Source organism: Delphinus delphis, chromosome 2, assembly GCF_949987515.2.
Source record: "Delphinus delphis chromosome 2, mDelDel1.2, whole genome shotgun sequence".
Taxonomy (NCBI): domain Eukaryota; kingdom Metazoa; phylum Chordata; class Mammalia; order Artiodactyla; family Delphinidae; genus Delphinus; species Delphinus delphis.
Genome location: NC_082684.1, coordinates 173,067,179 through 173,091,588, shown reverse-complemented (window position 1 = coordinate 173,091,588; position 24,410 = coordinate 173,067,179). Strand labels below are relative to the sequence as shown.

Below are 24,410 nucleotides of genomic sequence, written 5' to 3'. Positions count from 1 at the left end.
AACACATTTTAAATCAGCTGTACTCCAGTAAAAAGTTTTAAAAAAAGAATCACAGTAATCAATGTCTACTATGTGCCAGCCACTCTTATAGACACCTTGATAGATAATTATTGCTTATCTTCAGGATAATTTAGCAATTGGGTGGTTTTGTGGTCATTTACAGACAGGAGGACTGGGCCGCAGGTAAGCAACAATACTCACTCTAAGATCACACTGCCAGGAGGTGATGGACCCAGGTCGCAATAACCGGCAGGCTCTGAAGTCCACTTGGGTTCAAAGCTTTGCTCTTTCTCACTGGCTGTGACCTTGGGCACAGAAGTTAACCTCTGGCTTCCTCGGCTTCCTCATGTATTAAATGGCAAACATACTTACAACTACTCACGAAGTTGTTATAAGATCAAATGAAGCGATCTGCACAGCTGGCAAGTATGAGTACTCCAGAAATGTTTATTATTCCTCCCCCATGCTCACCCCACAGAGAGGATAACTCCCTCTTGGCCATTCAGATTCTTCCTCCTACCTTTTAGGACGCTGTCTCTCCATCTCTTGGACGAGTCATCTCCCTTCCTCGTGACTCGTCGGTTATGAGTGGCCGTTCCTCCCTCCTGAGGTCCGACTTCCACTCCCAGGCACAGCCTGGGTCTGTTTGGCTCCAAAAGTTCAGAGTCTGTTCTCTTTCTCTTCCAAGTGTCCTTCCTCCACCATTCAGCTCTTGGGAGGACTTTGACTTCTTTTATCCTTTTAAAAGACTTTGCATCCTCTCTAATGAGCAAAGTGTCCACAGATGTCTGTGATTTCATCACTGCTGGTCTCATGAAGGCACAGCTGATTCTGTACAGATCTCACACACAATGACCTCAGTTTCCCAACGTTTTGGTTTAAAGGTAAACCACAGTTGGAAGCGGCTCCAGACGCTGATCCTTCTGTTGTTCTTGGGGCGTTCCCTGGAATTTGAACTGCTCAGGCCAGCTCTCTTCTATCTGCAGGCTATTGTGGATGTTAATAAGAAACGAAGATTTAGCACCTCACCTTGCTCACTCACTGGAGGATGTCTCGCAGGCACTCAGTCTCCATAACAGAGCATGAAATCTTGCTCAGTAGTCTCGGCACCTGTTTAGTTTGGTATAGTATAGACTCTGGAGCCAGGTAGCCTGGGTTTAAACCCGGACTTCGCCACTAACTAGCCAGGAAATGTTGAGCAAGTTATTTAGCTTCTAAGGGGCCCACTTTCCCCATCTGTAAAATGGGATAGTCGGCACAAAAGAGTTTTTATATATAAAGAGACTGGCACATAGTAAACACTTACGTAATGTCATTTTTTTTTTTTTCCTTTTTTGTGGTACGCGGGCCTCTCACCGTTGTGGCCTCTCCCATTGCGGAGCACAGGCTCCGGACGCGCAGGCTCAGCGGCCATGGCTCACGGGCCCAGCTGCTCCGCGTCATGTGGGATCTTCCCGGACCGGGGCACGAACCCGTGTCCCCTGCATCGGCAGGTGGACTCTCAACCACTGCGCCACCAGGGAAGCCCACATAATGTCATTATTTGCCCCAGCACCTTAGTTAGGTATAAAGAAATTCCTAAATAGAGAGCGTTCAGTTCTTTAGGCTGAGATATAAATAACGGTTCATTTCTCAAGACATTTAATTTTCCTCTTGCTTTCTGTCTACAGCCTGCTTCACTAATGCATTTGACAATTCTCACAAAGGGTAAATGATAAATGATAAAGCCAACATTTTGGTCCACTTATTTTATTCCAAGCTCTATTAAGAAATATAGTGAAGAAAATGTTGATTCCATTGAATAACAGGAGTTTTGGGTATTATCACTGTTACTTAAAAAATTATTTGTGTTACTCTCTGTTATCACAGAGAATAAGGACTTTGCTGTATTTTTGAATTTAACAATTCTTTTTTTAAAAAAATAATTACCAAGGAAGGAAACAAGAACAATTCTTCTCGAGTTGTTGATGCCTTTCAAAATGCTGAATTACCTCTCTATACCTGTTTCCAGAATTCTAAAATGGGGATAAAAGTGTTATCTGCATTATAGAGCTGCTAGGAATTTTATTTTATTATTTAAAAAAATAAATTTATTTATATATTTTTATTTTTGGCTGCATTGGGTCTTTGTTGCAGCACATGGGCTTTTCTCTAGTTGCGGCGATCGGGGGCTACTCTTTGTTGCGGTGCACGGGCTTCTCATTGCCGTAGCTTCTCTTGTTGTGGAGCACAGGCTCTAGAGTGCAGGCTCAGTAGTTGTGGCGCACGGGCTCAGTAGCTGTGGCTCGCGGGCTCTAGAGCACAGGCTCAGTAGTTGTGGCGCACGGGCTTAGTTGCTCCGCTGCATGTGGGATCTTCCCGGACCAGGGCTCGAACCCGTGTCCCCTGAATTGGCAGGAGGATTCTTAACCACTGCGCCACCAGGGAAGCCTCTAGGAATTTTAATTTTATCAGGTAATAACATGGAAAGGGCTTAGAGTGATACTCAGCACAGAGTAAGTGCTAATAAATATTATTCATCATTTTCTTCAACATAAACACAATTTCATGGGTTATTTGATTTCCAAAACAGCCTTCCCAGCGTGATTAGCGTAGATTGGCCCCACCTGTTGAAAGCAGGGCTCCCTTTCCCTGGCCTCACAGATTTCCTCCAAAAGCCACAGGGCCTGGGTATCCGAATCGAAGAGTGCAGTAGTTGAAATCCTGTTTGCTGGCTGGAGAAATGCAGAGAAGCAGAGGAGACCTGGTGTCTTAGCAGCCATTGATCTGCACTGACTCTGTTATCATAGCACTTCCACGGCACACTTCCTGGGCAGATGAGTCATGTTTCCTGGAACTGTCTGTCAGAGGAAGTTCGCTTCTAGGACGCCTGGCATTTTGCTTAGAATTCAGATAAGCTATTTCAATTCTAAGGACGACCGCTGTTCAAAACCACACGTAAAAAGCGAAAACAGTGTGCCAAACGATTCAGTTGAAGACTCCCTACCGGATATGAATCTAGCCTTGGACGAAGCAGGATCATGATTCACAAGGAGTTTAGAATGAAGCGTATCCATTGGTTAATTAAGCCAGATACTTTGTAGTGTCACTAAGTGCAACAAGAAGCATTTTAGAAGAATTTTAAGACTCCCAAGTAAAATGCCCAAGTAACATGCGAGTTTTTTTAATCACAGAAAATTTAAGGGAGAGATGTTTATTTCAGTGTGATCAAAATCCCTTTCCTCAAAGGCAAATGCTGATCACTTGTCACCATCCCTCACAATGAAGAATTTTCATGTGATTGCATTAATTTGCTGTAGTTGAGGCAAATACAGCAGCCTTCAAAAGAGAGCCTTTGCTCTCAGATTCAAAAGAAACTGTGTGTTTCCCCTCTCAGTATCCTCTCAAACATGAAGGACAGGATCAGGTTAAATAATAATCAGACCTACCAATAATTCCCACACTACCCGCAAGCCAGTGAAAATTCCATTTGATGCTCAAAACTTGAAATTGCTCTATCCACACTTCCTTTCCTGGTGGTCCTCACCGAGCTCTGCTTCTCAGACCACAGGCATCGGGTGCGTGCAAGGTCTCTTCCATCATCCAACAGACACATGGCACGAAGCAGAAGGCTAAATTCAGAAATTGGTGGTCATTGTGGTAGATTTCAGCTAATTACACTGATTGACTATGTTTTACAATGGGAACAATTTCCACCTGCAACATTTCAGAATTTTTTCAAAAATGCCATCTTTACCCTTCAGTTCTTACATGTACTTATGTACTGAACAGGCTTTCTTCTCCCGCCCTCCCTCAATTGGGGAAGAGTCTGCATGGCAGGGCTTTCGGTCCTTCCAGCTCCAGGTTCTAAGATTTCATGCTGTGCTATAGGTCCCTCCCTGTTTCTGAGTCCATCTGTAGCAGATGGTTAGGCTTTTAAGAGGCAGAATAATCTTTTTTAAATGTTGAGTGCTTCACATTAGCGGTAGAGTTGGCAGAGGGAAGGCTGCGGTTCATGGAATTAAATGTTCATGTATATACGAGGGAGAATATGCTTGGCTTTCAAAGCATTTCACTTCCCACTAGGGAGGGAATTAGGCACTTATTGGTCCATCAGTGACTATCAAAACTTATGTTTGTGAGAGCTTTTTAGTCCCTGAACATCTGAAAGAATGATTTTTTAATAACGAATTAGTCTAATTAATAATAAAAACCTAGTTATGATTAAAAAAGGAAGCATTGGGGACAAAATATGGTTTTAAATTAATGCTGGAGGAGATTACTTTATATAATAACATTTTAATGGGCTAATTTTCATGGATAATCTTGAGACACATAAAAATGATTATGGAGACAGACAATATAATATTTTTAGTAGACCAGCTGGGTATCTGAGAACCTAAAAGCGTATGGAATTCTGACACTGGAAAAACGTTACCAGTGCACATCTACATTGCTATGTCAGTAGGTCCCCAGAGACAATGCTTTAAAAATAAACTTACCTGATTACACAGGCATACAGTCATTGCAGACATTTTAGAAGATAATAGAAAAACCTAGATAAAATAAAAATAACCTAAATTACATCATTACTGATAATATTTGGTGGTACTTATTTCCTGTAGTTCCATCCTATATATTTATTTTATTTTAATGTTTGAAGGGGATCATTTTGTACATACTGTCCTATAATGACTTTTTTACATGTAACAGTAGCTTGCGAATGTTTCTCCTTGTTACTTATTTATCTCCTTGTTACACCACAGCATTTGCAACATCGAATGTTCCACCATCACAATACAGCCACCCATTCTTGTTGTAAAACACATAGAATCTTTGCACATTTCCACTATTATAAACAATGCTGAGATAAAACATCTTTGTAGTTAAACCTTTGCATACATCCATGATTAAACAATGATTAACCAAACAAACAAACCCAAATCGGCCTTTGTGGCTTCTAAAATAAGTAATATGTAGAAAGCAAAAATAAATATCAATGCGCTATTAAGAGGGGACAGCAACCAGCCACCCCAGGGAAAGGAGACTATATGGTCTGTGTTTGAGACAGACCTGTAATTCAGAGTGACACAAAATAACTCAGCATGTGGTCTTTCAGTGGTGTTTCTTTGTCTCCTACAAAGCCCAGCACTGAGTCATTGTTTCCTTTTAGTTGGTACCTCATGCTTCCTGCTGCAGCCTGCAGCACATGGCAGTGCGTTTCCCGGGCCGGGGGAGACGTGTGCCTCTGTATCCGAGGGCACTGTGAGAGCGCCCCGGTGTCTCACGGGGAGGCTTCACCTCCAGGGCCATCACAGCGCCCTCTAGAGCCTACCGCGCTCTGCTGATGTGCTTTCCTTTAAACCTTTGCCTAGTTTACCTCCACAATTGGATTCCTTTTTTACCCCGAGGCTCTTCTCACCCACAGTGGGAGCCTTTTACCCTACTTGATGAATCTTGCTTGGCAATTTCTCCTATTGTTACAGGAACATTTCAAAGCCCTTCAAATTTAAGGTAAACTCTGAAAGCTCCAAGTTTATCCAGGAGATTTGTTTGTAAACATTGAATAACAATGTTCTCAACAGCTGTTCTGATAAAGCGGTTCCCATAGTTCCTGGTACACTTGTTTTTTGGGTGGGGAAAATAGGAAGAGGTGCTCCAAGAATTCACCAGTTCCCACTCCTCTGGAGTTCCAGGGGCCGAGCAGCCAGAGCTTCAGGCTGGCTGGCCGGACGGAAAGGGGAGAGGAGGCTGCAACAGGAAAAAACACAGGTAGAGCCACTTTGCTTACCGGTGGTCTCTCCCTGATCCGCTCACCAGGGCAGCCTTGACAGATTTCCCAGTGTCCTCTTCGCCACCAGCCCTGCCATGATCCACCATCTCCCTCCACTCAGACACACACTCCATGGTCCGTCTGCCCCACTGCATGATCTGCACTGGGCTCTGCACCCCACACACAAAACCAGGTCGTCATAGCAACATGCTGCCCCTGACGGCCATCCATCTCCTCGCAAGTGATTCATTGATTTGTTACTTCCCCGTCTGGTCTGCCAGGGATGATTTCTGAGAAATATTTTATGTGAGTCAGTTCAAGTTCTTTCTACCTACCCATCATATTTTTTCTCTCAAAACTATTTCTGTTATGGTTTCTTTAGAAACAAGGTTGGTTCCCTTTGCCTCTGACCAAGAGTTAGAATAACATTTGGGGTACTTTCCATATGCCAGGACTCATCCTCAACCTATTACCTGGTTTGTCTCATTTGCTAAGCACAACAACCCTATGAGATAAGTACCATTAAGATGCCAAGTTTACAAAGAAGTCTTAGCTTACGGAGGTTAAGTAATTTTCACAAGATTATATTCTAAGAAAATTTTAGTGCTAGACTGGACTTTGAATCTAGAGCCTGACACTGACCACATTGAATATACTCTAGTGTGTTCCTACAGTAAAATTACTGTCCAGCTCTCAGTTGAAATATAATCTTCTACTAGTGACATTGACTTCAGAAAGCCACTCTGTGAACTCACTGAGTATAGTTCTCAGAAATGTAACTATCTTCTTTACATTGACCAGAATTTTTGCTCTGTAAAACTATCAGGGATTCTCTACTATACCTAGAATTCTCCCTCACGGCAGATGAATTATTTCAATTACATATTAAACTCTAAAGGATAAAGTTCTTTTGGGGTTTTTAAAGATTTCTTATAGGAACTGGACCAAAATTTTTTTCTGGAAGTTTCTCCATATTTTAATGATACCACCTCAAAGAAACTCTTGATTTAATTTCTTTATATGGACTATATTTAATTCTTATGATTAAACCTCCACTATAAAAATGTTTTTCTTCCAGAAAAATTTCAAGTAAATAGGAAAAACAGTAGTTAGAAAAAGTGTGAATTCGATGCTGATCTAAAATAGAAAGGGCTAAGTTTTAGTTGTTACTCACTGTGATTCTAAAGTGGGTTTAGAAAAGAAGTCTATCTATACATCCCAAACTGAGATAGGAGACAGTTATAATTTCATTCATTAGGATCACAAATTTTCAAAATCATAAAACCATTTAGCAACAAAGAGGCCCTTGAAAAGCACACTTCTGTTCTGAGAGTTCTTGCAGTTCATAAAGTTGATTCTTGCTGAGGGAACAGGTTACACATTAGCTGACCCTGGGTTTCTCCAGACTTGAGTTCCAGTGATTCGTAAAGTACCTACAAAAACCTTAATCTTAAAAAAATCTCACTCTGTCAGTGATATGTCTTTGGTTTTCTGTCTTCCATTTTGTATGCATGGGTCTGTACTATTTAGGAGTCCACGGATCATTTCACGTTGCAACCGTAGTCAGAAATCTCTAATGGTCTCATCAACTCTGCATGCACCGAATTATCAAACCCATGCAAAGGAAGTAGATAGAAATTGGCAAGCGAGACTTCCGCAAGAGATTTCCTTCCTCTCCGAGTGTTGTAAGAGTGGTTGAGATGTTTCAGGGTGGCGCGGGGGTGGAAGATCTAAAACACAAAAACCCTAAACGAATCTTCTCCTGAAGAGGATAACTGAAAAGATTCTACACAGCAGGTTTTGTACATATACATATCCACATCTGAAGATACATTAAATGGCAACTTGAAAATGTAAACAGCATTTCAATTATTGAAAAAAAAACCCAAACCTCTAGACACAGTTATACAAATTCGATCTTCATATTCAAAGTAAGAATCTCAGTCTTTCACTTCTTAATTTCTGCTAGTCCCCTTCCTATGGACTCAAGGCCTCAAATACTGTTCAGATGGGGTAAATCTTGGGGCTTTCTAAAAGCCGGGAATGGTACCCTTAGCGGAACCAAGCCACATGCTGGCCAGGAGTCCCAGTGAGTCACAGCTGGGATGGCCTGTGGTTAACATTCTGCTCTGAAAACAGAATCAGGAACAGCAGGCACCCACTGGTTTCCACGGTAACCGGTATTTGTGTACTTTGAAAAATGACTGTTCCTTTTTGGGTGGTAAATTTAACGAGGGAATGAATTGTTGAGGTGACCTTAGCCATCTGTGTGAGTATAAACAAAAACCCGTGATTTAATTAAGTGTAAATGTTAGAAAGACATAAAATTAGGGGTGTGGGATTTTTTCTTCTAGAGAGGTATTTTTCTACACTAATTAAGTCATTAATTTATTTGACATTATATGTAAGTATTTTCATCAACGTCTATTTCAACGTATCATTCTCTTCCCTCCAAAGGCAAAAAGAAACTACTTGTTATTCACCACTGTTCCCCCCAGACCCACTCCCTTTGCCCCCAACCCCCATTCCATTCACAGTGTGTTATTTAAGAGCCACTGGGATCAGGGGCTCTCCTTCAATGAAGTAATTCCATCCGGAAGGAAGAAAAAAACATCCCCTGCAAGTCATGTGAAAGTGTCACGTTGCTTAACCTTACCGAGCTGGGAGGCAAAAGCACTATACTCTTTATGACCGTGCACAGAATCTAAACTAGGGCTCCTCAAAATGTTGCCACCTAGTTTTTCAGAAGATCCACGAAGCTTAAGGCAATTATAGTTCTAGAGAGATCTTACCTCATGTTTTGTTGGATAAAGATGAAGTAATTAAAGTTTTGGTCACCGCAGTACAATCCAAAGTTTAGAATGAGCCTTTTGGAGTGGAAACCAGTAGAGCGTTTTCTTGTTTATTATGCTTTGGCGTGAGAACAGTATGTTTATTTTTGTACTAATTAGTCTTGAATTGGAATTCATACCCTAGGTTTAATAGAAACTCTGTGGCTGAAATAAATACCCTGCAGTGAAGCAATAGTTTAGGAATAAACAGGTTACCGTACAGACCTTCTTCCCCCTCTACCTCCTGCAGTGGGTGGTGGGTCTGGAGACGGGGCGTGGAGGGCTGTTTTTGTTTCCTCTTCTTTTTATGTGGCTTTATTCTTTCTCTCATTTTTGCTCCCCCTTCATGTCTTCTGTCAACCACCTACAGTATTAGAAGTTTGATAATAAATACATATATCCAAAGCAGCAGTATTTAAAAAATTAAAAGGAAGCTGCAGGGACAGGTCTGAAAACTAAGCCTCATCTTTATCATTTGCATAAAATGCTTAAGTTTAGTACTTAAGAGTGAGTGATATAATGGACTTATGAGTTTCTCTTTTTAAATCTCAACTGACCTTCCCCGCGTCACACAGAAATGTACGGCGGATCAGCTGACCGTTTTGAGAACTCAGTGAGACGACCCAAATTTAGAAATCTGTGATTTTTATTATGACCTTGAACAAGGCCCTTCTGCAGAGTGGCCACAAAGGACGCAGACCTTTTGCTGCCTGAAAGGAGCATGCTGAAGTTTAGGACTGTAAGACCCTAACATGTGTCTAACTGTGCAGCGTTAAAGTAACAATGCAGATTAAGTGCCATTAAAATCAATGCAGCTGTCGGGGAGATGGCTGTGTTCCTTCTCTGAAGCTGTTGTATTGGGAACCTGCCCTGGACAAAGCCCTGTGCTAGGCTGTGAGGGGATGTAAGAGGTAGTCTGGGCTCTAAGGAAACTCGTAATCAGTAGGGGAGAGAGACACACATGCCCATCACCAGAATGTGCCCATTTCCACAAAGAAGCACAAATGAAAAGCTGAGGGGTTTCAAAGGAAAACTAATTTATGACCGGCTACAGGGATTAGGGAAGGCTCCGTGGAGGGGCTTTGTAGAATCCGATTAAGAAGCTTTCCATCCTCGAATCAACATGCTTCAAACAGTATTTTCTATGATAACATTTCAATAAATAAAAATAATTTGGTCAGTGTGGAATTTACTGAATCCGGATGATACGTTTACATACAGACACACACAAGCACATACACTCACACGTGTGTACTCGCCAAGAGAATAATAAAGGAAGTGCATGATCAGACATTTTCCATTGTTTTACAATGGGCAGCTCATCCCAAGGGTAACTGGAACAAAGCATTTCATGTGGACATTTGGGGATTAAAAGAAAATGTAGTGGCCTGAGTCATGAGGAAGCCAATCCTTTTGGATTATCATTATTTTCACCAATTGAAGAGATATGGCAAAGGTGTTTATTTTTTTAGTTTGGAGATATGTATCTGATGAAATTAGGCAGATAAAAGGTACCCAACAGGATGTATAAGTACCTCAGTCGGGAAATGGGCAAAGACCTCAGCAGAAAAGTTGCAAGAAAAGAAAAAGAAATGCCCAGTAAACATGAAAGAAACTTCAACCCCAAAGTAACAACTTAAGACAATTACAAAAAGAAAACGAATTTTCACTATTAGCCCCAGTTTTTAAAATAATGGCAGTCATAAAATATTTCCATAAACTGCTGGTGAGAGAATAAATTGGTATAAACTTTCTGGTAAGAAGTTTAAAAATATATATCCAGAGCCATGAAAGATCATGGTCTTTAATTCATTCCCTTTATAGGAATCTTTCCTAAGAGAAATTTAAACTATCAGGCAAAGACTTGTATTTATTGGCCCCCAGACTGGAAATATCCTAAGTGAACAACAGTAGAATTATAATGTAAATACACCATATTCGGAACAGAGGGCTTCCCTGGTGGCGCAGCGGTTGAGAATCTGCCTGCCAATGCAGGGGACATGGGTTCGAGCCCTGGTCTGGGAAGATCCCACATAGAGCAACTGGGCCCGTGGGCCACAACTACTGAGCCTGCGCGTCTGCAGCCTGTGCTCCGCAACAAGAGAGGCTACGACAGTGAGAGGCCTGCACACTGCAATGAAGAGTGGCCCCCACTCGCCACAACCAGAGAAAGCCCTCACACAGAAACGAACACCCAACACAGCCAAAAATAAAAATAAATAAATTTATAAAAAAAAAAAAATACAGCATATTCGTAGTATTTTGTGCCACTATTAAAAATGTTTGCGTAGACTATTTAGTGAAAAGCAGGGAACACCATTTAATGTAGCCCAACTTGATACACGCACACATTCCCCTGCACACGTATGTGTGTATGTACGTATACAAACAAATGAAAAAAATGTTGGTAAGAGAAGCTTCTGGTATTAAGAAAATATTAACTGTGGTTCTCTTCTGTGGGATTAATTTTTGTATCTTCCTTTCAGAGTTTTCCAAAATGTCTAATTGTTTACAGATAGTATTTATTTTAAAAATTTATAGCTTACAGTTACAATACTGTTATTCACTGAACATCTCTCACGTGTGATTCATATGTGAACCCATCTCCCCTGGCCCAGCATTTCCTTCTTCTGTGCCTGGATTATATTGGGTTGGCCAAAGTGAACTTTTTGGCCAACCAATAATTTAGAGGGACCTCTCTGTATATAATTATCTATTTTTAATTCCTGCACTCAACCCACCTCAGGAGATTTACCCGTAACTTTTGAAGCAAGGAACAGCTTTTGCTGCACGAGGGGACTTTGCTTTTTCCATCTGACAAGCCTTGTAGGTTTTCACACTGGGAGGTCTCTCTCTGATTGCAGCTGTATGATGGCCCACGGCGCATGGGGCGCTATTGTGGAGCAGACATTCCACCTTCAGGGAGCACCACGGGCTCCAAGCTTCAAGTGCTGTTTTATACCGACGGGATCGGTTACCATGAGAAAGGATTCCAGATGCAGTGGTTCATCCAAGGTAAGCCCTCTGCTGATCTCAGTTGTATTTGGTAGTTGCTATTTGACCAAGAACCGTTCCCTTTGCAATTCTATATTTGGAAACAGTACCATTCACGAATAGTGGAACTGATCTTCGGTGGCTGTGGGGTGCCCATGGCTGTGGCAACTTGAAGCGGGATCTCAGTTCCTCGACTAGGGATTGAACCCAGGCCGCGGTGCTGCCCCGGCTCTCGTCTGCTTTGTAAAAAGAATTTTAACAAAGAGGTGGAAAACAGTGAAGCAGGTAAAGTGTTTGTTAGGAGAGGAATACGTGTGGAGAAAGCACGGGTGGGCTTAGGTTGAGAGAGAGAGAGCTGTGCCTCTGGGGTCGTTTAAATCACTTATATGGGGCAGTTCTTCCGGGTCTCCTCTGGCCAATCATCTTGCTCTGTCTGGCTCTGAGTCCGTATTTGGTCTGACTCGGGGCCCTCCCCTCTGTGCGCCTGCACTTCTTAGCAAAGGTGGATTTCAGCTCAAGGGTCTCTGGGAAGTTGACTTATTATAGTCTGAACATATTATGGTCTGGTGCCCCCTCCCTTCTCCGAGTCCTGAGGACCCTTTCTGTGCACGTGTAGTTTGCGAGGTCTCCTTGACCTCAAGAATGGGAAATAGGGCTTCGCTGGTGGCGCAGTGGTTGAGAGTCCGCCTGCCGGTGCAGGGGACACGGGTTCGTGACCCGGTCCGGGAAGATCCTACATGCCGCGGAGCGGCTGGGCCCGTGAGCCATGGCCGCTGAGCCTGTGCTCCGCAACGGGAGAGGCCACAGCAGTGAGAGGCCCGCGTACCGCAAAAAAAAAGAATGGGGAATATATGGTCTCTCTATCTTCTCTCCAAGCAGGGCTCAGCTCCTCCTTGCTCCTTCCATTCTCTTTATCATGGAGCGTCTGTCCACAAGGGACAGCTTCCAGCTGCTCAGCCTGGGGCCCATCTATCTCCTGCCTCAGAACCTGCGTGGTAATCTAGTGCCCAGCCTCAGAAAGTTTTCTCAGACGTTGGTGGCCCTTGGAGAGTTGAATCCTGTTGGAGTTAAGACCAGAAGTGAAGTCCACGTGGACAGGATTTGGGTAACTGCTTCAGGAGGTGCAGCCGTAAATTGCTTACGAGAAAGGAGGAAGCAGAAGGAAGTTTCTAGGGGTGAAGGCCTGTGCCTGGGTGTGGCAAGCAGGTCACAGGGTGCGATGGAGTCTCTCGGGGGAGTGGAACAGAATGAGATTTAAGACTCACCCTGACACTGAGCAGAGAAGGAGTGACGGGGATAGAAGGGAAGGAAGGAGGGTCGATCAGAGAGAGAAGGGGGAGGGAGAGGACTGGGCTGTGAGGGGGACCCGAGCAGAAAGCTTGAGCCAGTGATGCACTAAGCCAAAGACAGGGGTCACATCTGCCAAACGAGTAGGGGCAGGTGAAAGCCTGCCTACGCACTGGTGGTTCCAGAAACAGGTAGGGATCACCACTCCTCTGAAGATGAAAATTCGTTTTAAGCGCAAGTTCTGAAACTTCTAGACTGACCTCATGTGGGCCAGTCGAAAGGCAGAGGACCGCAGGCAGTGCTTCTCAAACCCTGGTCCCCCAAAGCAGCAGTAGAATTTGTGAGAAATGCAAATTCTCAGGCCCCATCCCAGAACTATGGAATGGCAAACTCTGAAGGGAAGCCCAATAATCTGTGTCCTAACTAGTCCCCCTGGCGAGTACAGTTGAGGACCACTCTCCTAGAGTGATCTAGACCTGAAAAATATAGGCCTCGTGAATATTGCACAAGCAGTTCTAGGCCAAGACCTTAGGGCTCACTACTATGATTCAATCAGCTTGAAGGAGGAGTGGAGTTGCCGTGTTACGCCTGGAATCACACACACACATTCTGAACGGTGGTCCTGCTGTCACAATCAGGGGTGAGCCCAGGGTGAGCATACGTGAATGTGTGTTGAGGGTTTTTAATGTCATAGTACAGGTATTATATGCATTGCAGCACTTTACACAACTGAAGAACCCTATCATATACTTGAGAGTGTACGACATTCTATTATTATGAACTGGAGCCTGAGTATATTTCGTTAAAATATACGTATAGGGTTTTTCAGTATTTAAAAATATTCAGTGGTAATCCACAGCTACTTATAACTTGAAATACAGATTATAAATTCCCAAAGTGTATGAGCTTTGATAATTAAGCTTGTGGAAGTTCGGGGTTGTCCTTTTCATCAAATAGGTAGAGTTAACCTTGGAATGTCAATTTATTGATCTATGAAATGAAGGAGCTGGACTGAGTCGTCTCTGTAATACAGCCCGTCTCTGGTATTGTGTGATTCAGAAATAGCCTGGCTCTGAGGGAACTGGAGACAGTGTGGAAAGACCTAGAAGAAACAGGAAAATCTTGGGACATGGCCCAGATTCTGAAGGGCAAAGGGTATTTTCCAGAACGGCGTTTCTCAAGCTTCCACGTGGATATGCGTCACTGGGGATCTTGTTAGGATGCAGATCCTGATGTGAGGGCTGAGGTAAGGCCCATGGATCTGCATTTCTGAAAAGCTCCCAGGTGATGCCGTTGGCGTGTCTCTGTAGACCACACTCGGGGAGCTTTCTCTTCTCTAAACTCTGAAGCGGTGAGGTTCTTTCTCACGGGGGCCCCAGCCCTTATCCTACTGACACTGAGTCAGAGAGTGGGAAGTAAGAAATGCCAACCAGGAGACCGAGGCTCGGGGCCTAGGGGCACCGTCCTCAGCCCGAGATACACGCAGGAATTGCCTGGGAGTTTTCACAAGTACCGGTGCCTGGGTTCCAACCCAGGAGATAGGATTCCATTGGTCTGCGGTGGGACCTTGACTACTGCTAATTTTGAAAATCTCCCTAAGTAATTCTGCCATGCCGCTAGGACGGAGCATTTTAGGAGAAGCGATTTATTTTGCTGGTGATATCTTTCTCCTCAGTGCGCTGCTTCCTCTCCCCTCCAGGCCGTTGTAGCCGTACTAGTCCAAGGCCACACTAAGGACTTCATGGTCATTATTGGCTACCCTGGACGACTGGGTTTCTCCAGCCAACACACTAGGCACGGCTTTGAGTTTTGGTTGGGAAAATTTTTTTCTTCCAGTCCCATTTGGGATCTGTCTTCATTTGGGAGAGTCAAAGACATCCTCTGTCTATTCTCGTAACCTGTTTACTATTTCAAAACTTACTCCCAATTGCTGAAAACTTGCTAAGCTTGGAACCAGAGTTATGCAACAAAATTTTGCCAGATAGGACCAGAACTGAATAAATTTTTTTTTTTTAACTCTGTGCCACTAGATGTAAATTATGCTTGGGAAGAACCTTCTGGAAGGAGACTGTTAGTGGTCTAGATCTGTGCAAAATTAACTGTCATATACTATAGCCACGCAATGCTGAGTTTATACTCAGCATCTGAACTACGTCTGTAACTCGAGACAGCCGAGAAGAGGGGCCGACGGAAAAGAGAAGGGTCAGGGAGGAGGCCTCTAATGGAAGAGGTTCCCTCACTTCTCACCTGTTTTTGGTAACCTGAAGACATAAATCTGATTTCTAGTCATCCCTGTGTTCCTTCCAGAGATACTAAGGAACTGTTAGTGTGTGACTCCTGCCCCAGGCCTGGTTCCTACACTCTGGGAGCTCACAGGCGACTGGGGGAAGGAGCCATCCAGCCAAGGGGCACATAAATAGACATGAAATTAGTGGTGTGATGATGCCACAGGAGCATACAAAAGGGGATTCAACCTGCACAGGAGGCCAGGGCAGTCCTGCATGAGGGTGCAACTTTTGAACTAAAATTGAAGAATAAGCAGGAGCTAAGGAGGCAAATAGGAGAAGGAAAAGGGTTCCTCGTAGAAGAAAGACCCTGTGGTGGGAGGGGGCATGGTGCGCGTGGGGATCCACACGGCCAGGGCGGCTGGAGTCCAGTGTCACAGGTCCAGCAGGAGGGTCTGGAGAGCGAAGCAGTGGCCTTTGGGTCCCGCACTGTTAGGGGCTCGGGCAGGGATGGGCTCATACCCTCTCTTTCCCGTAAACCCTTCAGATTTCAGAGAACTGTAAGTTTTTTCTTCTTTTTATGTATCTTTATTTGGGAGATTATCTGGACGTTGAGCTTTGAAGCATTTATGACCTTGAAGTATCACATGTGCATACAAAAAAAACATGTTTACTTGAAATAAAATGTTGGTTTTCAGTTCCTTTTTTTTCTTGTCCTTTAAAAATTTATTTTTATACAATTTTAAAGTTTACTTTCCATGTACAGTTATTACAAAATATTGGCTGTCTTCCCTGTGTTGTACAACACATCCTTGAGCCTGTGCTACACCCAATAGTTTGTACCTTCCACTCCCACCCCTATACTGCCCCTCCCCACTCCCCACTGGTAACCGGTAGTTAGTTCTCTCTATCTGTGAATCTGTTCTTTTTGGTTATAGTCACTAATTTGTTGTGTTTTTTAGATTCCACGTATAAGCAATATTACACAACATTTGTCTTTGACTTACAGAGAAATGAGTTTTGAGTGGCATCTGGAAGCACTGAAGCAACGTGGCATTGTTGTGGGAGCTGAATACAAAATATTCAATAAGTAATATTCATAATAATATTCATAACTAAATATTAAACAGATACAAGGTCCAGAATACACTTAAAAATTAGTCTCAATTTTAAATTAAAGAGAAATATTCCTGAATGTGCCTGCGTGCACACGCATGTGTGTCTGTGTAGGTAATTCAGAAACGTCGTCTGAGCGCAGCCTCTTCAGATCCGCATCTCAGAGTCAGGCTCCAGCGCTGGGCCGGGACACCCAGGCTGACACTGGCCGGGAAGCTGCTCTTCCGCACGGGCCAGAGAAAGTGCCTTTAAACTCTGAGCCTCTTTTCACTAGAATCAAATCTCCTTTCAGACCCTCTTTCCCCTCCCAGTCTCTTCCAAACTATGCAGTGAGAAGTCCAAAAGCCTCTTCGTTGCAAGTTCAGAGTCTGCAGTGGCATCATTTCCTGACCGTTGCTGCCGAAGAGGCTCCCCATGTGCTTCGTTCGTGAGGCCAATTAATAAATAAACCCGCTCACAAAACGTGCCTCTCGGTCGCCCACACAGATCTTCTATTTGCTTTGAGAAAATGGACCTACAGTCGGGCTTTCTTTGTGGGTACTTCTTTAGAGTTGTGTTGCGGGTGTGAGATTAACCACACTGCGTCGCCTTTATGCAAAGCATCAAAGAGAATCCCACTCTGCAAAGGAAGAAATGGCCACAGTTGCCCTGTCTGGCTAAACGGTGTGCGGTATTCAGCGCTGACAGCATTGTCTGGGGGCTGCATTTGGCCTGGCCTCGGGGACCTGCATCTGGGTTGCTGAAGGGAATATAGAACTTTCTGCGAGCTGCGTGAATAGGGCCTCCCGGCCAGCTGCACAAAGCCCTCGCCTCTTCTGATCACGCCTCCCAGGGGCCCTCTTTCACTTGGCAGTGGAATCCGGCAAAAAGCAAGGTCAAGGAGCTTTGTGAGTGAAAGGGTGACATTTGCAAAGGGAGAAAACCCCTGAACTGGGAACAGCAGAGGAAGGGCGAAGTGCATGGATCAGGGGGTGATGTCACCCTGGGCTTTCACAAAGGAGAGAGTGGCCTTTTCTCTGGGGAGATAGATGACATCAGCCTCTTGAATGGGGGCTGGTTCCACTTTCTCATCTTTTCAGCTATTAACGAGATTTCTCAAGCCTTGAGGGTTTTTCAGAGATCAGCTCGGGGTTTATAAAACTGTATCCGGATCCTGCATGGCTGGCTTGGTTTGAACATGAGCCAGTGCTTTCTTGACCACCTGTGGAGACGCAGCACGGTATCAAAGCGCTTCTAAAAGATGCATTTTGAGAGCCCTGGCAAAGAACCTCCTTGAGGTCAGCAACATTTCTCGTAAACCTTCCCTCAGTTCTTTCCCTCCTCACATGGGCATTTCAGTAGTCTTTGCTATTGTTGGTCTTTCAGGGGAATTCCATCTAATTTGTAGTTTTTTATTCCTTTTGTGATTTAGAGTATCTGTGCTGGGGTTCCTGGGAGGCTCACCCTTTGAGGACAAAGGTTTTATCTTTTGTAATTCAAAGAACAGTTTGTGGTTCTGCATCTTGTGTTAGTGATTACTTGGGGCCTCTGTGATATGTATTGAGGACATGTTTTCATTCAGTCATTCATTCAACCAACCAACCAGAATATATTTATTCATGACCGGGTTCTGGGCTTGGCGTTTATAAAATGTAGAGAGTGTATTTGTTTTCTCAGGCTGCCATAACAGAATACCAGCTTGAGTAGCTTAAACATCAGAAGTTTATTTCTCACAGTTCTGGAGGCTGGAAGTCCAAGATCAGGTGTCAGCAGGTTTGGTTTCTCCTGAGGCCCCTCTGTTTGGCTTGCAGACTGCAGCCTTCTCGCTGTGTCCTTACGTGGCTTTGTCTGTGTGAACCTACTGATGGCTCTGTGTGTCCAAATTTGCTATTCATATAAGGAGGCCAGTCGGATTGGACTAGGGTCCATTCTAGAAGCCTTATTCTGGCTTCATCACTGCCGTAGTAGCCCAATGTCCAAACGCAGTCACATTCTGAGGTACTGGAGGTTAGGGCTTCAGTGTGTTAATTTGGGGGAGACACAATTCAGCCCATAACAGAGAAGAAGGAGACAGCATCCTTGACTTCAGGGAGTTGGTCAGTAGTAGCGGAGACAGACAAAGCAAGGGCAGAATCCATGATCCGTGATGCTGGGGGACGGGGGAGACCTAGGCTGGCCGCAGGGACTTTGAGAGGCCCTCCAGGCCGCTTGGATACTTGAGCCGAGTTTTAAAGAATAAATAAGAATCAGTCAAATCTCTGGGAGGGGGAGGCATTTCTAAGTAGAAGCAGGGAAGCTTGGGTTGATTATGGCAAAGGTTTTCAACCGGTAAGTATTTCGGCTAAAGCACACACTCCCAGCGCCCACACCAAGGGGGTGAGAATTGTTTCTTGGGAGGGTGAAAATACTTTATGCTTCATGTATAAATCACTCATACATAGAGTACACAGCAGATATATATTATATCTGTGATATTAAATTATTTGAGCAATTGGGAAAAAATATCCAAAAAGCCTCCTTAGAAGGGCAATAATGAACACGATTGAGAAATACGGAGCTAAAAGGAGGACAGAAGGTGAGGCAGGACAAGTTGTCGAAGACCAGTTGATGGGAGCCATCGCAAGAACTTGGCTTTTATTTCCCGTGTCTGTCCCGAGCCCTGCTCCTCACCATGCAGACATTCACAGGAACCTGGAGGTGCTCGCCAGGAAAGTGATTTTTTTTTTTTTTTTTTTTTTTTTTTTTTGGCGGTACGCGGGCCTCTCACTGTCGTGGCCTCTCCCGTTGTGGAGCACAGGCTCCGGACGCGCAGGCTCAGCAGCCATGGCTCACGGGCCCAGCCGCCCCGCGGCATGTGGGATCTTCCCGGACCGGGGCACGAACCCACGTCCCCTGCATCGGCAGGCAGACTCTCAACCACTGCGCCACCAGCGAAGCCCCAGGAAAGTGGCTTTTGAATTGTGGTCAGCAGAGACTCTGCGGCAGGCTCATGAGGCCAGGGTGTGAATCACGCAGTCTGGTCCTCAATCTCAGGCAGAGACCTTTCTCTCTCCTAGTGTCACTTCCTGCTGGGCAGTGATAGAAGGTCACAGAGAAAGAAGTGGTAAAACACCTCTCCCACTCTGCCTCTAAGGTAACTTCAGCTGCGATCAAGAATGTGCCCTTTGTTCAGTAAATCTGTAAGCAGGCTCTTGGTAAAGACAGATGGGGGAAAACATAGACTCCTGTGATTGTTTTATGATGTTGTGTGATATGAGATAAAGAAATCTTGTTCAGTGTGGGTCAAAATTTCAGTAAAAGAGAAGCTTTTAAGGAACATTAGTTCTGTCTAATTTAAAAGTTATTTCCCTAACTGCTAATTAGGCTTTCTCTCACATGTATACATGCTCTATCCCGTCCTGTTTATTCTGGCCACTTCAGCCTATTTGATATTTTGGACTTTCACCTTTGTGTTACTCTTAGAGAACGTTTAAGCCTGGAGACTGAAAGCGAGTACAGTCTTCGTGGAGAACCAAAGCACAGATTGCTGTATTATGATACTGTGTCTGATTTTTATTTATGGCGAGTTCTCACTTAACATCTTTATTGGAAAAAAAGTTCTTAATGGATGATGCTAATGTAAAAAAAAATCTGTTTATAAATTTGTAAAAGTGGGATGATCACGTACTAAGAAAATCCTGCAGTTCTTTTCGCCTTGGTTTCACAATTTTTCCAGCAAGGTCCTAGTAACCAGAGGCAGCATTAAACCTAGGCAGACATTCCACTATGAGCGGAAAAGCTAAATTCTGACATTATTTGCCTCCTTGACGACAAAGGAAAATACACACACACAGAGTTGACCTTCATGTAATGTTGGCTCTGAGTCTCGTATCCAGTGGCAACCTTTTAGGAGTCTGGCATCCCAATTCCCACGTCACTACCGTTTGCAGAGGTTGAACTCTATTTCCATTGCTACTCTTTCAAACAGTTATGAAAAGAAAAAAGTAACCCTCAAACAACCATGACCTTCCCAAATCATATATTGCACAATTTGTAATAGTCCTTGAGACTTGGGCCAAAAAGAAGGGCTTTCTCGAACCTTCTGTTTGTGTTCTGGTTCCTTAGCAACAACACCCCTGATAGATACTGCACATACTTTCCAGGGGATTCCACACTTTTCTGTACAAAGTGCAAAAAGAAACCACGCATTTTTTTCCACAGTTTCAAATTTAGCCCCAAATGACTAAACCAACACAGAATAAACACGATGTTCAGTGTAGAACATAATTTTTGTCCCCAGAGATTTCTCTTTTTGAGCGTTTACTTAAATAATGCCGTACTTATCTCTGACATTATGTATCCGAGGACTTGTTTTTTTGGATATGCCGCTGGATATTCAGAGAAACTAAAGCCAGCCTTCCGTGGCCTTGACTCACAAAACCAAGAATGAATCTCTGGTATAAGATAGTAATTACATTCTAGTAATTTAACCTAATTTAACCTAATTCTGTGTTCTCTGTATAAGTGATGACATTGATATACCTTATCCCTGATTTTTTTCTCCTTCTAGTTATACTTTCAGACTACTCATAGGCTAAATAATACAGATTTATCAATACTACCTAAATGCAATTTTACATTTATTTTAAGACGTTAATGGTGATAAAAATAAAACCACGTGACCATGTTAAGAGCGAACGAAAATATGATTTAAATGCTTGGTGCACTGACTTAATTGACACCTCATTTATTACTACTGGACCAAGTAATTATTTAAAATGTTGATATTATAATTTTGGAAAAGTTGGTGTTATCTTTCTGCCATGTGCTGGGCCTTTGGCCAGCATTTTAAAAATACGATCTCTTGTCTTCTCCTAATAATACTCTGAAATCAGCATCGTCGTCCACATATTATGGGTAAGAAAACTGAGGGAGGAGTCAGAGAAGTCAAGTAACTTCCCCAAACTCAAAGAGGGAATGAGGACACACAACCAAGTGTGTGGTGTCGAACTCCCAAGTGTTTACACAGCTGCACTCTGCCTACAAGCAAATGATTTTTCCCCACAATTTTTCATTGCAAAAAAGATGAGATGATATTGCAACGCAGAGAAGGTCAGAGCTTATAGCAGGTAATTTTGCAGCTAAATTCCCACTGAGGATAATGGCTGTTTTTGAAAGAACGTGTGCTGTCTTTCCCAAGTAAATAATGTTCCAGTTCCAAGGTCTCCCCGCTGAATTGCACAGCTCCTTCATCCATAGCAATGATGGGGGTGAAGCGCAGTACTTAGCCAACAACTAGTTCAAAATAGCTGAGTTTGCTTGTCTGTCCTTCAACACAGTATCTGCTTTATTCCTCATTCGTAAAGTGTTCTTTCTCTGGAGTGGCTACATATGGTTGCTGTAATCATACAGTTTGAGCTGGGATAGACCACAGAGATCATCTAATCTGTTACCATGGCTTAGTTATGCAAAAGAGCTTACAAGAGAACTGCTATTAAAGCGAAGGATAGCTACCCCATAATAGATTGGTTGGACGAGGGTGGAGCGCTTGAGGGTTTGGTTAATTCAGGACCCCAGTCAGAGGGGACGTGGGCTGACTGGACGCCCGAGGCATGTGTCCTGTGAGGGACCAGCACCCTTCCTATTGTCATCACAGAACATCGTCTCATGGCTCAGGCTCGGACAGAGCTTGGAGGGTCAGAGGACACCACGACCGTTGGCATGGTGCTGCCTACACTTGTCCATTGGTCCATCAGGGGCAACCTTGCTGTGGAAGAAAGGCTGGGGGTTGGGGGGGGTGAGAGGAGGAATGGGGGTGGGTGAGGGTGGGTGACGCAGAGCCCTGTGGGGAGGCAGTGAGCTTCTCTCCCTGCAAACACACTGTGTACCAAAATAATTAAATGGAAAGAGGGACTTCCCTGGCAGTCCAGTGGTTAGAACTCGGCCCTTTTACTGCCAAAGGCCTGGGTTCAATCCCTGGTCGGGGAACTAAGATCCTACAAGCTGTGCAGCATGCCCAAAAAAATAAATGAAATAAATAGAAACAAAGCCGGATTTGAATGAATACTTAGTGTGAGTGTTGAACTTGGAAATCACATAAAGAGAACATGTTTCCTCTGTCTTTGCCTGTTTGGGGGATTTCATGAAGTAGCTCTTGGTAGTCTTATGCATGACTACTTACTTTAGGGGAAATTAGTCCAGCTGCCTTGGTCTCATTTCATTTCCTTGGAAGATGTTTTTATATATTTTGTTCAGAAACCTTCAATAATTACAAAAATGTATAAGAGAGAGAGAATGATTGATTGATTTCTCCTGAATTGTAAGCAAAGAATTTCTACTGGGAAACCATTTTTCAACTTGGTTGGAATGAGTAGATTAGATGAAAAAGGATATAGTTAATCAAAATGGAAAGATGCCAAGATCAACTATACTTGTTTGGGTCAAAAGGAAAGATTTTTAAACTTTCATATAAAGGAAATTAAAATTTATATTATGTAAAGAGTCCTAAAATATGGGTACATTGGGTTCATGTCTTTTTAATGGTATACTAAGGTGAAACACTTCAATATTCAGATTCAGAACATCTCAGAGAGTCTGATGGCTATGAAAATATTAATTTTGAATATTAATGTGACATCTTACATGGTAATTTAAAAGTCATTTTATAACTGTGGTTGGCATTGATTTTTGAGCTCCTTGCATCCTTATATCTATTTTCCACGTCATTAACTGCATGTTATGACCTTATTCTTTCACTCTTTTTTTTTTTTTTTTTTTTTGTCCCTACCACTGAAAGTAGATAGCTCTACTCCGTATCCATTACTGTATGGAATACATTTAGACAAAATGATTATCACAAAGTCTGGGTCTGGGATGAAATCCCTATGGAAGATGAAACTTTCTGAACCCTCACCCTAAACCCTTGAGTTGGCTTCTCCTAATGTGATACTGAGCTTAAGTTTGTCTCTAGCTTTCTCAACAATAGACTTTGTGCTGAGTCTGAACGTTTATGTCCCCTCAAAATTCATGTGTTGAAACCTAACCCCTAAAATGATAGTATTAGGAATGGGGCATCTGGGAGGTGATCAGGTCATGAGTGTAAAGACCTCATGGTTGGGATTAGTGCCCTTATAAAGGAAGCCCCAGAGGGACCCCTCACCCCTTCTGCCCTGTGAGGTCTATAACCCAGGAGAGGACCCTCAGCCTCACTTCCTAGGCCTACTGTAACAAAATACCACAACTGGGTAGCTTAAAACTACAGAAATGTATTTTTTCACAGTTCTGGAGTCTCAAAGTCGAAAATCAAGGTATCAGCAGAGCCATCCCTTCAAAGGCTCTAGAGAAGAATCCTTCCTTGCCACTTCTAGCTTCTGTTGGTTGCTGGCCATCCTTGGCTTTCCTTGGTTTGTCCATGTGTAACTTCAGTCTCTTTCTCAGTCTTCATATGGCCCCTCTTCCTTTTGTGTGTCTGTGCCCAAATCTCTCACTTCTTAGAAGGGCATCAATTATATTGAATTTCAGCCCCCCTCTAATCCAGTATGACCTCATCTTAACTTCATAACATCTGCAAAGACCCTATTTCCAAATAAGGTCACGTTCACAGGTTCCAGGTGGACATGATTTCTGGGGGACACTATTCAAGCCAATACAGGAGGTTCTGCAGCTTTGACAACTTTCCCCTCTCCTGGAGTTACCTGCTTTGTCTTCTTTCTTTTTCCTCTGGAGAATTTCCCATTCCTTGGCCTTTACATTACCTGGTTTTCGTCTCTGATTTAATCTCGTGATTGCTCCAGCTGGTGCCCTCTCTGTCCTCACAGAATCAGTCTAACCCGCAAAATCCCCCAGAATATGAATCTGCAAATCCTTAAGATCAGGTGAATTTGGGCGCCCCACTCATGGCTTTGTCTTCGGAGAGGGTGTTGACCTGATTTTAGTCTTCTCTCTTAGGATGGATACCTATCACTTGCCTTTCTCCTATACCTCGGGACTGTGCCACGCACTTTTAGACTGTTGGGGGATTAACTGGTAAAACCAAACCAGGAATTGCTGACTTTTTGTGGTTCTTATATGTGCCATGGTCACCATAAGACAACTTTGTCCGTTTTAAGGAGCTCGTATCTGTCTCCACCTCCATTCCAACCTAACCTGAAAGTTTCTGCTCAAAATTGCTTTAATTACATTATTTGCATGTCTCATAGGTAAATCAGGCAATCCGACCCCTGGGCATATATTCAGAGAAAAACATTA

General features: G+C 43.5%; 1 protein-coding gene across 3 annotated transcripts in view; it reads left to right on the top strand.

Annotated features, from left to right (window-relative positions):
* Nucleotides 1-24,410, top strand: part of CUBN (cubilin) — a 280,926-nt gene that overhangs the window by 94,917 nt on the left and 161,599 nt on the right. For all 3 annotated transcript variants that reach the window (XM_060006307.1, XM_060006306.1, XM_060006305.1), the window contains exon 29: nucleotides 11,448-11,598. In XM_060006307.1, coding sequence (XP_059862290.1) covers nucleotides 11,448-11,598 — 151 coding nt within the window. The remainder of the gene's footprint in view (nucleotides 1-11,447; nucleotides 11,599-24,410) is intronic.